Source organism: Nothobranchius furzeri, chromosome 4 (assembly GCF_043380555.1).
Source record: "Nothobranchius furzeri strain GRZ-AD chromosome 4, NfurGRZ-RIMD1, whole genome shotgun sequence".
Classification (NCBI taxonomy): Eukaryota; Metazoa; Chordata; class Actinopteri; order Cyprinodontiformes; family Nothobranchiidae; genus Nothobranchius; species Nothobranchius furzeri.
Window position 1 is genome coordinate 59,991,737 of NC_091744.1, and position 13,322 is coordinate 60,005,058.

The 13,322-nt window shown below is 42.0% G+C and overlaps 1 protein-coding gene across 1 annotated transcript; it reads left to right on the plus strand.

The window, feature by feature from the left end:
* The first annotated feature begins 2,376 nt into the window (after nt 1-2,376).
* On the plus strand, nt 2,377-6,109 carry LOC129153541 (E3 ubiquitin-protein ligase PDZRN3-B-like). Its single transcript, XM_054732872.2, has 2 exons — nt 2,377-2,877; nt 2,947-6,109. The coding sequence occupies exons 1-2, from the start codon at nt 2,563-2,565 to the stop codon at nt 3,028-3,030; spliced, it is 399 nt and encodes a 132-aa protein (XP_054588847.1). The 5' UTR covers nt 2,377-2,562; the 3' UTR covers nt 3,031-6,109.
* The last annotated feature ends 7,213 nt before the right edge of the window (nt 6,110-13,322 follow it).

Sequence of the window (13,322 nt, forward strand, 5' to 3'; positions counted from 1 at the left end):
CCATAGAGAGGGCTGCAGCTGCTGCACACAAGATCAGAGAAGGTTCTGTTTGTGCAGACTCATTACTGTACTCTCAAGTTGGTGGCACTAAATCACTCAATGAACTGGCTGGCTGGTTAATCATGTCACTTCAGGGGAGTTTTCTGACCATTTTACTTGACATCAAAGCTTTTCATTATGGTTTGCGGCATGTAAACATGCTAGCGGAGTTAGCATTAGCATGTCGGTGCGGTAGCATTTTCCACTCTCGTCTGAACTATAACCTTGAAATATTAACGGTGTGCTGCTGTTGCTGTCTTACCCTAATGTGATGTTGAGTGACTTACATGAGCGCTGAGCAGGGTTTGCTCATCGATATATAGGTTTTTCTGTATCGACCCGCCCCCTGACTTGTCAACAAAGCTGCGGGCTTAAGGAAGTGGAGGAAGTTCTTTCTTGATACTTCCTGTGTGCGACGGTGTAGTTCTATATTCATTAATTATTATTTCTGTTTCAGACTAAAAAACTCATGTACCAACTACACGTGTCGTGATTGTGTTCAGCATGTAGATGTGAACAAATAAAAAAAAGTTAACTGAAAAAAATAAAATAAACCAAAATGATAGGGGGGCTTGTGATTATTTTAGGGGGGCTGAAGCCCCCCTAAAACGGACCTAACGACGTCAGCGATGTACAGCTTTTAAAAATACCAACTGGACTGGCTTGCTGGTGTTTGGGTCAGATTGAGCTCACAGAAACCTGCATGAGCTCCAGAACCGGAAGCTCTCCCACTCTTTAAAGCATTAAACTATGTTAGGTGAACGGATATTAACGAGTATGAGACCGCTGACAGACGCTGATTAGCATTAACATTATATTAACTCACCACTACTATTTTAACTGTCTGGTACATGCTAGTAATCTGTACAATATTGTGATGTTAGCACACGAGTTTAAGCTAGCATCGTGAACTCACCCCCCCACCCCCCCACCACCCCCCCACCCCACCCCACCCCCCACCCGCTTCTCCTCCTCAGTCTCTCTGCTTTCACCGATGATTTGTCTCTGCTCTCAGGGGCATGCAGCAAACTCATAACTTTATGGTTTTGGTCCATCAGAAGTAGAATTATAAACATTTAAAGTTTCCTCTGTGTCAGAGCCAGCATTACAATCCATATTTTTCTCTGGATTAAGCTAACATACATGACAGCTGACGTCACTTGGCAAAACTTTCTCAGTCATAAAAATGACTCTAAAAGTCTAAATAATTCATGTATGTGTAAAAAAAAACTTTTAAAACAAGTTTCTATTATGTTTCTCTAAACATTGGTTCATGGGAGTCTCTAACCTGCAATTTGCTCTTTAACGGACTTCTCGGCACGTCTTTTACCCCGCCCAGATGCTCAGAGATGCACTCGTGACATCACTGATATCCGCGCCAGTTTTGGAGACTGCCCATGGGTTCAGTCACGTTCACATTCTCTCAGCTCAGCCAGGCTGGAGCGAGCTGGGGCTTACTGCATGGAGTGGAACGGAGCGGAGTCGGCCCCTGTGGAAGGGTGTGTTCATCTTTTGAGTAGGGTTCATTGAAAAAGACAATAAAAAAAAAGAGTCCAAATGAGATCAATTACAAAATGTCTAAGGTTAAAGTTAAAGTCCAATAGTTGTCACCCTTACTGGTGTGTGGGAAACATGCCCTCCGCATTTGACTCATCCCCGTGGGGAGCAGTGAGCTACAGACACGGCCATGCTCGGGAACTATTTGGTGGTTTCCCTCCAATCCAACCCATGGCATCACTGTGAAGAACCGTCTTTGGTTCTAACTGGAACCTTTATTTTTAAGAGTGCAGTAAAGCCAAGTGTCAAGCAGGGAGGCATTTGGTCCCATTTTTTAAAAGTCTTTGGTGTGATCCAACTGGGATTTGAACCCCGATCTCCCAGTCCCGACACTTTACCACTAGACCACTGAACTGGTCCCTAAACACCTCCAATCTCAAAACATTTACAGCAGAAATGTCATTTTTCACTGATTACAGCATTATTCTAGCTCATTTATTCTAATTTTCCTTTTTGAGATTAGAGTGGTTGTTAGGACAACAGAAACTAATTTGGCCCCATATAGTCCATGAGTTCTTGTGTTTAATCAGAACAAATCTCTGTTTCCAAACAGAGGCCAACCAGGTGAGATTTGCTCGTGATATTTTCACAGAAACCCATTCGATCACTTTCGGTTCTGCACTTTTGTTGCTCATTTTTATTTTTGGATCAAACCAAGAAAAAATAATCAATAAATTACGTATTTGAAAATTTTGAAAAAATCTAAAATTATATGCTTTAAGTGCTAAAAACCACAGGGACACAAACAAACCAGAAATGTACAAACAATAAAAAACATTAACTCGTCCTCAGTGGCGCAGACGCATCTAAGCTTCGCACATCACTCAAACGTGCCTCAGTTCAGACACGTGAACTCATTCCATCCCAGCTCCTCACAGGAAGGTTACGCAAATTACGCGCGTGCGCTGACTGCCCAAAGTTTTTGTGGAAACGGACGCAGTGATAGACATTTGAAATCCAGAGAAGATGAAGCCGCACGGAGACCCAAACCCGGTTCTTAGTGGTGACGAGGTTTGCGGTCTCCAGGTATCCGGTGAGGAGCACCGTTGTGTGGAGGCGCTCCGCGCGCTCACCGACGCGCTGGAGCGCAGACGCGCAACTTTGGAGCGGGAAGCCCGGGTGGCGCGGCTCAGGTGGAACAGGAGGGAGCGAACCCTGCTGGCTCAGGTGACATCTCTTCACAAAGAGGCTCTACTGGCTGCGCTGAAGTACCAAACGAGACTACACCGCTACCTGCTGCTCATCAGCGGCGTCGCGGAGCAGATCGTTGGATTCAACAAGGTGAATAAAAATATTCTTCATTATTTAGATGTAGAGGTGACAGACTGAACACGTTTCTGTTTGAATCAGAGGGACTTCAGAGTTGCTGCTGCTGTCATGCAGAAGTCAGATGAAGAAGAGCAGCAGGGGCATTCTGAAGCACCTGAGGTATGAAAATCACTCTTTAGTGAAGACTACCCAACAAAGAAATGTCATTTCTTGCAATGTTTGTGCCCCCTAAAACAATGCTGGGATATGTGCATAAGCAGATTCACTGTGACACGGGCAGACCTGCCCTGTTCAACAGTGTTTCTTTAGTTTAGTTATATTTGTACGTTTTGACTCTGGGATCAGTCTGAGTGGCAGCTGCTGAGCTCTCCTCACACACCGTCACTGTGCTGCAGCTTTTCATCTCTTACAGAAAGTTTGTGTGTTAATTGTTTCAGTAATTCCATGTATTTAATGATGTAACGGAACTTTATTAGTAAAGTAGCTAGTTTATTGGAGAAGTCTGATCATGTGGTTTCAGCCTTTTTCTCCATGTTCTGAAACTTGACCTGATTTCTTTATAATCACTGATGTTTAACTCTTAATTGACGGCCTGAACTGTAGTTTAAAGTATTTCTGATTATTGCATTTCAACAGCATGGTTAGTGACCATGAATGAGAGGAAAAAGACAACACAAAAGCTATTGTTTTATAAAGGTTGTGCTTAACGTAGCTTCGTCACTATTTACTCTTAACTGGTTAGTTTATAACACCATGGATCTTTGACAGACTTGTCAATCTCACCAATGATCATGCGGTTTTAGATCAGTATTGAACAAGCTTCCTCCACATGGCCTTACTGCACCCTTCCACTAGATGCAAAAGCGTTGTGTATTGTTTGTGAAGCACAGTAGGCAGCAACTAACCGTTGTTATGGTGGATGGGAGCGTTTCCGTTGGCCACGAAGCATTATGTTTTGGGCGTGTCCCAGGTGTAGTACACTTTGAGTCTATTCTTACACGTTATAGTTCTAGAACGTGTCAAGCTTAGTCGTTCAGATTGGGCCACACCAGAAGTAGAACAGAAAAGCAGTTTAAACCATCTAGAAACTTTCAAAATAAAAGTCACATACATTCCAGTTGCTTAAAGTGTAATAAACAAAAAGGTATGTCATTAGATGTGAAATTTCCATAGCTGAGGTAAACAGAGCAGAAAATAAACCACAGACATTTTCAGATTCATGCTGCTGTCTTGGTATCATGTGAACTGCTGAAATCATGAGTGGTCTTGCAATTCTCAAGTGATTTTGTGATCTCATGGGACAAGCAGCGTGGAGTGCTTTTGCTGCTGTTTTGTATCTGAAACACTAAGGGTTTCCGTGTGTAAGATGTGTCTATTAACGTTATGAGCTGCGTACATAACCAGGGGAAAGCTGTAGGGATAAAGATAAATTGAGGAGCTTCATATTGGCACAAAGTCTCTGCTCCTCCGCATTAAAAAGTCAGCCTATAGTTCATGTGTGTAATCAGGATACGTCTTGGATGCCTTTCTCTGGTTGTTATCATGTCGCTGCCCACTGAGAGCATTATCTGGGAATGACCCAGAGCTCATCAGAGGGGTCCCTGGGAACACTTTGAAGTTATCCCAATGGATCTGGGTAGTGTTGCTGGAGAGGCAGATGTTTTCCTCCTGGTCCTGCTGCATCTGTGATTCAGCCTTGGATTATGCTAAAGAAAGTAGAATTTGAATGGGGTTAATTATCCTTTTCAAAATGCATATCAGCTGGGCAACAAACTGTGCAAACTCATTAATCTGGATCAAAACTACAGGTCATACTGACACATGATGTGAAACAGTTTGTTTAATAATTTGATGGGTGGAGCTGGACTACTGCTGATTTCTGTCTGATGCAGGGACTCATTGAACCCGTTGTATTAGTCAGATCTAATATCAGCTCTTATTTGAATAATTTCCCAGGGTAACCCAGTGGGTTTGTCTTTTTTCCCCTGGCTGGGGTCCATGTTGTGTTTGGGCTACAGCTGAAGTTGGGTGGTCACTTAAAGCAACCCACTAACTGCCTGAACCACACTGTGAGTGCAACACTTTGGATTAATGTGGAAAAAGGCTGATTGTCCTGCCAGAGCTGAGCAACGGTTCAGCATCTATTTTCAGCACTTTGATCATGTGCCTCAAATCTCTTTAAATAGTTTTAAAAGAAAGCCACTGACAAAAAAAAACCTCATCTCATAAGTATCTTTATTGATTTAAAAAAGCATTCGATACAGTGGATTATAAAATTTTTATTAAAAAACTTAGTAAATATGGCATCACAGGGATGGCCCTAAAATGGATAATAAGTTATCTAACTGATAGGCAGTAATATGTTCAAATACACAACACAAAATCACATATAAATAACATTACTTGTGGTGTACCACAAGGGTCGGTATTGGGCCCTAAACTATTTATCATTTATATAAATGACATTGTTGAGGTATCCAATATATTAAAATGCACCTTATTTGCAGATGATACAACTTTTTATTATTCAGGAGATAATGTTGAGCAGATGATAGAAGTGATACAAACAGAGATGAAAAAAATTAAACTATGGTTTGATGGGAACAAACTATCACTAAACAGTGATAAATCATGTTTTAAGATATTAAGTAATACATATTTAAATGATGACATTTTATTAAATATAGATGAGATTAATATTAAAAGAATTAAAGAAGTCAAGTATCTGGGAGTCATCATTGATGAAAAAATGTCTTGGAAACTACATATAAACAGTGTCAAAACTAAAATATCTAAAACCATTGCACTGTTAGAGCAAAATGGTTACTTGATAATAATTCCCTATATTTGTTATATAACTCACTGATCATACCGTACATGAACTACTGCATTGAAATCTGGGGAACAACATATAAAACTTACACAAATTCCATTTACATCTTACAAAAAAAGCAATAAGAATAATCACAAGGAGCAACTACGGAGATCCATCCAATCCATTATTTATAAAATTAAAAAAACTAAAATTCTATGATCTGGTGGACTACAATATTTTAAAATTTATGTATATTGCAAACAAAGGGTATGCACCTGCAGGTTTAATCACAAGATTTACAAAAAGACATAGCAAATATGATTTAAAAGGGCATGACTTATTTAATATACCAAGACATAGGATACTCATAAAGGAACATTGTGTGTCCATATATGGAGTTAAAATGTGGAATAAATTAAATGCTGAAATCAAGAATGCAAAAAAAATTTGACTTTCAAAAAAGAGATAAAAAATGAAATGATTAACTTATATAGATCTGTTACAGAAACGCGTGAGGGGAGGGGGGTTGGGGGTGAAAGAAAAAAAAAAGAAAAAAAAGGGGGAAAGGGTCTGTGTATGCATATGTGTATATATGTAGGTATATATGTGTATAGCTTTGTGCTTCTTTCTGTGTAACTCGTTTTCTCTCTTTTTTCGATTCATGGGTTGGGGTTGTGTCGGCCAGCCAGTCCGGAAACTATATTGTTCACATTTTTTTAAGAATCATATGATTGTTTCATTTGTATTAATGTTATTTTAGTTAAAAGGGGCAGATAACATAAGTTTTTTCTTTTTTCTGTCCCCTTTTTCGGTTTGGCTTTTAGCATTTCAATTTTGTATTTTTATTTTAATGTCAATAAATGAAAATAAAGTTGAGAAAAGAAAAGAAAAGCTTTATTCCGTGATGTGTTGTTGTCCAAATCAATTTCTAAATACTTGGGAAAGCTTTATCTTATATCTTTATATTTTCTGATGAAGTTGTAGGATTTTGACTTGCAGAGAAAGTCGAGCTGATCCCAGATATGGATCATGGTAGGTCATTGTGTAGTTAGAAAGTAGGCCAGTGTGTTTTTAGTCCTCAATTAAAATTGTCAACAAACAAATGGAAATTTTTTCCACTCAGGCAGAAAAAAAGCACATGGCCTGCAGTTATTCACCACCAACATCATTTGTTTTGGACCAGGACCAGCATTGCTTTTTCTAGTCATGTTGCAATGACATCATATAACAGCAAAGTTGGTGGAAAGTGCTTGATATGTTTGCATTTTCACTTTATTTCAACTTTCAAGAGGGCAATATCACCTTTTGGATCCTTCATGCTGTCATATGGGTCTTTAATGCTTCTACAGGGAGCCTACTGTACCTCTTACCTCTCCGACCACTACCACTATGTCTCTGTCTCACACTGCCCCTGTCACCTATGGTGTTCCCCAGGGCTCTGTGCTGGGGCCCCTCCTCTTCATCCTTTACATGCTCCCCCTCGGTCACATCATATGCCAACATGGTCTTCATTTTCATTGCTACGCTGACAACACACAACTTTACATCTCCAGCAAATCAATCACCCCAGCCATTCTTTCCGCGATCTCAGGATGCCTCTCCGACATAAAACACTGGATGGACACAAACTTCCTCAAATTGAACTGCTCCAAAACAGAACTCATCATCGCTAGTCCCAAATCTCTCCTACCCTCTGTTCAAAATATTTCCCTCCAAATTGACGGTCTCGCAGTGACTCCCTCCTCTACAGTCTGTAATCTTGGTGTCATCTTTGACTCCTCCCTTTCCTTTGTCTCACATCAACAACATCACCAGGGTATCGTTCTTCCACCTCTGCAACATTGCCTGTCTCTGTCCATCCCTCACTGACTCCACTGCCCAAACACTCATCTTTGCCTACATAACCTCTAGACTGGAGTCCTGTAACAGCATTCTTTACAGACTTCCTTCATCAGCCCTACAAAAACTGCAATACATCCAAAACTCAGCAGCACATTTATGGGCCATTCCCATCTGTACCGGGTCGGCCCGGGCCGGGTAGCCCCAGTCGGCCCCAGCCTGGCCCGGTTGATTCCACACATCCTTGCCTTAAGCCCATGTGGGCTGATTCTACCCACCAATCAGAGGCTTGCTCTAATGGAAGGTGTGAATTTGCTGTCAGCAGTGGGTGTGTTGGGCCTGGTCAGCCTGAAGCAGACCCCCTCGAGAAGAGGGCTGAGAATGAGCCTTGGTTGGCCCGGAAAAATACCAGGCCACCCAGATATATAAACAACCTACGCTACCCGGCCCGGGCCGACCCGGTACAGATGGGAATGGCCCATTACTCACCCACACCCACTCCAGGGACCACATAACTCCCTGACCCATACCGGATCCATTACAAATTGCTCCTCATCACCTACAAATGCCTCACGAATCTTGTGCCTTCCTATCTGACCGAACTTCTCCATATCCATTCTCCTATCTGACACCTTCCTTCTACTGACTCCAATCTCCTTTCCCCTTTCAAAACAGCAGACCGTACCATGGGGGATCGAGCCTTTGCAGCTGCTGCCCCCACACTTTGGAACTTTCTCCCACTAAACATCAGAAATGCCATCTCGTCCTCTTCTTTCAAATTACAGCTTAAAACCCACTTCTTCAAATTGGCCCATCCCTACTCAACTCAACTCAACTTTATTTATAAATCGCGCCTTACAGGCAAAAAGATGCCACCAAGGCGCTACACTGATCAAATAAAAACATAAAACAGTTAGTCCAGAAAATAAAACATTGTATCACACGATACAGATAAAACTACAGTGAGTAAAATCGCTATGAGTAAAACAATAAAACTAGTTAGAAAGGTTAAAAGACAGGTCATAAAAATATGTTTTTAGCCTTGCCTTAAAAACTGCAACAGAGGTGGAGGCCCTTATGCTGAGAGGAATCTTATTCCAAAGCTTAGGACCTGCCACAGCAAAAGCCCTATCACCACGCGTCTTTAGGCGCGTTCTTGGGACCGAGAGGAGCGTGAAGTTCTCCGAGCGGAGTGACCGTGAAGGGGTGTAAGGTTGAAGTAGTGACACCAAGTAAGGAGGGGCTAAACCATTTAACGTTTTAAAAACTAGTAAAAGTATTTTAAAATGAATCCTAACATCAACGGGCAGCCAGTGAAGCGCAGCCAGGACAGGAGTTATGTGGTCAAACTTGCGCCTGCCCTCTAAAAATCTGGCAGCAGCATTCTGGACCATTTGCAACCTGGCTATTGAGCCCTTGCTCACACCGAATAGAACAGAGTTGCAGTAGACCAATCGCACCGTAATAAAAGCATGGACCAACGTCTCAAGATCATGACGTGACAGAAATGGTTTGATCTTTGCCAGCCGACGAAGGTGGAAAAAGGAGGAGGAGATCACTCCATTGATATGGGTATCAAAACTAAGGGCGCTATCCAGTTTAACACCAAGATTAGTCACCAATGTAGACAGCTGTCCCTTAAATGACCCACAGTCAGTTAGGGAAGAGTCACAATGTATGCTTGGAGCAAACAATATAGCCTCTGTTTTCTGATCATTTAGGCTCAGAAAATTTTCAGTCATCCAGGTCTTGATCTCCCTCAAACAGTTTGTAAGAATGGAAATAGAGAGACCACTTGACGTGTTCAGAGGCAGGTACAGTTGACAGTCGTCAGCATAAAGATGGAATTGAACTCCAAGCTCACGACAGATGTCACCTAAGGGTAGAATGTAAATAGAAAACAACAGAGGTCCCAATATCGAGCCCGGTGGTACCCCCCAAGGTAGATCAGAGTACTCTGAGGAATAACTTCCCATCCTAACACACATTTTTCTATTTGTCAGGTATGACCTAAACCATTCCAGGGCTAATCCTGAAATCCCGACATAATGATGAAGACGGTGAAGCAGCACTTCATGGTCTATCGTGTCAAAGGCTGCCGTGAGGTCCAGCAGAAGTAGCATCACAGAATTACCTCTATCAGTCGCTAGATAGATGTCATTGAGCACTCTAACCAGAGCAGTCTCCGTGCTGTGTAGAGCTCTGAAGCCAGACTGGAAAGTCTCAAAAATGGCATTCTCGTCCATAAAAACCAAGAGCTGGTGGTAAACACATTTCTCTAGCACCTTACTCAAGAAAGGACGTTTTGAAATGGGCCTGTAGTTTGCAGCCAGCGAAGCATCCAGTCCAGGCTTTTTGAGCAAAGGTTGAATGACCGTTTTTTTTAAATCGTCAGGGACTATACCAGAACTGAGACTCATGTTAATTATGTGCAATATTAAAGGGGCGACTACTGGAAAGACTTCTTTAAAGAGGCGCGTTGGCATCACTTCATCCGGCGAGCCACTCGGCTTAGCCTTCCCTAATACTAACCCAGCATGCCCCCAGTTTTGTTCAGAATTTTACATTTTGTTTTATGATGTGTTTATTGCCTTTTGTGACACGTCTTTGAGTGACCTAAAAAGCGCTATATAAGTTTGATTTATTATTATTATTATTATTATTAAGACACGCCCATCTCCAGGCCATTGGTTGCTGGAAGAACAAAAAAATGGGGCTAAAAACGCTATTTTCAAATCAGGACCCCCTTGAAAATTTGTTTTTTTTTTTTTAATCTCAATTGGACCTTCCAATAAAGAATAAATAAATTTTCAATCGCGAGTGAGAAAACTGTTGTACGTAGGGTTGACTGGCGTACTGTGAGTGGCTGTTCTTCAGAGATGTACTGATCTAGATCCTGCTGACTGTGAGTCCACTGGACTGACAGAGATTGAGGCTGAGTCTGGCTGACAGCTCTGCTGTGTTGGAACAGAATCATGGACGTAGGGTAAAGCTCTCCATTGGCAACAGGATTAGTCAGCTGTGTGAAAACAACCACTCATCATTTGCCATGCATATTGCCCACATGTTTGTGTTAGAACCAGATGAATCCATAAATGAAACCACAGATGAGGTAAAACTGTTCCACGACTCCTCGTTTTTGCAGCCAAATGCACATTCTTTCCTTCAGAGCCGAAGTGATCGGAAACTGTGGGAGTTTCTTCTTCTACTTCAAATCAAGTAGCTTGTTTCACTTCCCAAATCAGAGGAAAGTTAGTAGAACTTTTTATTGAATATTTTAGTGAAGGGTCACATGAAGAAACAAGTTTTATTCACCTGGCAGAGTTGGAATGCAAGATATTCATCAGATTGAGGCTTAAATGTGGAAGCAGGTAGAGAAACCACGTATTAGTGTCATCAAAGTCCAATGTAGCGTAGAAGCTGAAGACAAAGGCGACTCCCTTTGTTTGGTTCCATAACAAAAGATTACATGGAAAGCCAAGAAGAGTCTCCTAAATAAAATTACACAAGCATTTTTTTTGTTGTTTTATTGGACGTTGTTACATAATTCCTAAAGAAAAAAGTCATTATAAAGCTTTTTTTTTTCATTTTCTATCTCAGAGAAAATTTACTTCTGAGGCTTTACCCCGCGTTCACATCAGACGTGGAAGCGCAGCGATGCACCGCAAAGCACCGTGGAACAAAGAGCGCTTCTATTTGACACCCCTGTTAGCATATGGTCTCGTTCACATCAGCTGCAAAGTGCTGCAAAGGCTCGTGTAGCGATCGTGTCGGCATGTGCTCCATTTTCTTTGTGGGCCGTGAGGGAGCCACATCAATTCTGGCAGAATGTCAAACCAAAGCAGAAGGGGCAGGCTGGTAAATTTAACAAAAAAAAAAGAAAGTTTTCTAAATAAAACACTGTGATTGATACATGTGATCCTTTTTGTGTATCTAAACAGACTAGAGAGAAAAAATAAACAAACACAGACACACCAGGCATTAAACCTGTAAGCAGATGCATTTTCAGGCCAGACAAACGTTTTATTAAAAAAATATTATCTCGCTAATAAAGAGTTATTACGATAAAAAACAAAATCGATCCAGGAAACGTAAAAGAAAAATCTTAGATTAATTTTCTCACTTTTCCTGAATCCCTTTTAAAACTATCTCCTCTTCTGACTTCATAAATAAAACAACTTTTCATTTTATCACTGGCCTTATAGATCTAGTCAATAAAAAATGATTAGAAATGCTGGAGGGGTTTGAGTGTCTCAATGATCCTAGGAGCTAAGTTGTCTGAGGGTTTCTGCCTCTGGTAGGGTCACCCATGGCAAACAGGTCCTAGGTGAGGGATCACACAAAGAGCAGCCCGAAGACCTCTTATGGTGAATTATATAAATGGAAACTGTGTTCCCTCACCTGGACGTGAATCTTGATTCAGAAAAGGGTAGACTGTCTTCTACGGGTCAGGTATGAGGTCCTGCCCCAAGTGGAGGAGTTTAATTATCTCGGGGTCTTGTTCACGAGTGAAGGAAAACTGGAGCGTGAGATCGATAGGCAGATTGGTGCTGCATCTGCAGTGATGCGGGCGTTGTACCGGTCTGTTGTGGTGAAGAGAGAGCTGAGTCAGAAGGCGATGCTCTCGATTTACTGGTCGATCTACGTTCCTACCCTCACCTATGGTTATGAGCTTTGGGTAGTGACCGAAAGAACGAGATCGCAGATACAAGCGGCCGAAATTTGTTTTCTCCGAAGAGTGGCTGGGATCACCCTTAGAGATAAAGTGAGAAGCTCTGTCATTCGGGAGGGGCTCGGAGTAGCCACGCTGCTCCTCCACATCGAGAGGAACCAGTTGAAGTGGCTCGGGCATCTGGTCAGGATTGCTCCTGGACGACTCCCTGGTGAGGTTTTCCGGTTACGTCCAACTGGGAGGAGACCTAAAGGTAGACCCAGGACACGGTGGAGGGACCATGTCTCTCACCTGGCCAGGGAACGTCTTGGGATTCCCCCAGAGGAGCTGGCCCAAGTGGCTGGGGAGAGGGAAGTCTGGGCCTCTCGCCTTAGGCTACTGCCCCCGCGACCCGACTCCAGATAAGCGGATGAAAATGGATGGATGGATGGATGGATAGAAATACATAAACATAAATGTAAAAATAAAACTAACCGTATTAAACCTTTATATGTGTAGACATTCACTTTAATTTCCAGTTGTCTAGACATCGTTGTAGGTTTTGTTGTAACTCACTAAAGCATTTTATTGAAAAGGAAAAGTAGTCTACACTCCAAAAATAAAAGTCACAGCTCACAGGTTTATTTGAAAATATAAATGATTAAATATCTAATCACTTTGCTGAAAAGGAAAATGGGTGGACAGTCTCAGGGTAAAAGTCTCGTGTTGTTTTTCTGGTGCTCCAGGAGCCTAGAGGTGTTTTCTGTACCTGTTCTGCTCTGTTTAGAAAGCCATTTACTCAGAATTTACACCATGTAAACTGTTTGTCCTTCGCCTGTGAGAGAGCGGGACCGCCCTGCTCACTACTTCCTGTTTCCTCTCCAGTTTGACACACACACACACACACACACACACACACACACACACACACACACACACACACACACACACACACACACACACACACACACACACACACACACACACACACACACACACACATATCTCATTTTGATCTCCTCACCTGTGTGTCCAAAAATTGTGTAATGTTTTCATAGCTGTTGGTTTGGCAGGTTTGATGTTTTCACAGAGCTGTGCAGCAGATGCAGGGAATTTCTGGTGTTTTGCCATTAAACCAAAAGCAGAGGCTGC

Coding starts and splice junctions, on each gene's coding strand:
- LOC129153541 (XM_054732872.2), top strand. CDS start 2,563: ATGAAGCCGCACGGAGACCCAAACCCGGTTCTTAGTGGTGACGAGGTT. Junction 2,878..2,946: donor AGATCGTTGGATTCAACAAG/GTGAATAAAAAT, acceptor TGTTTGAATCAG/AGGGACTTCAGAGTTGCTGC.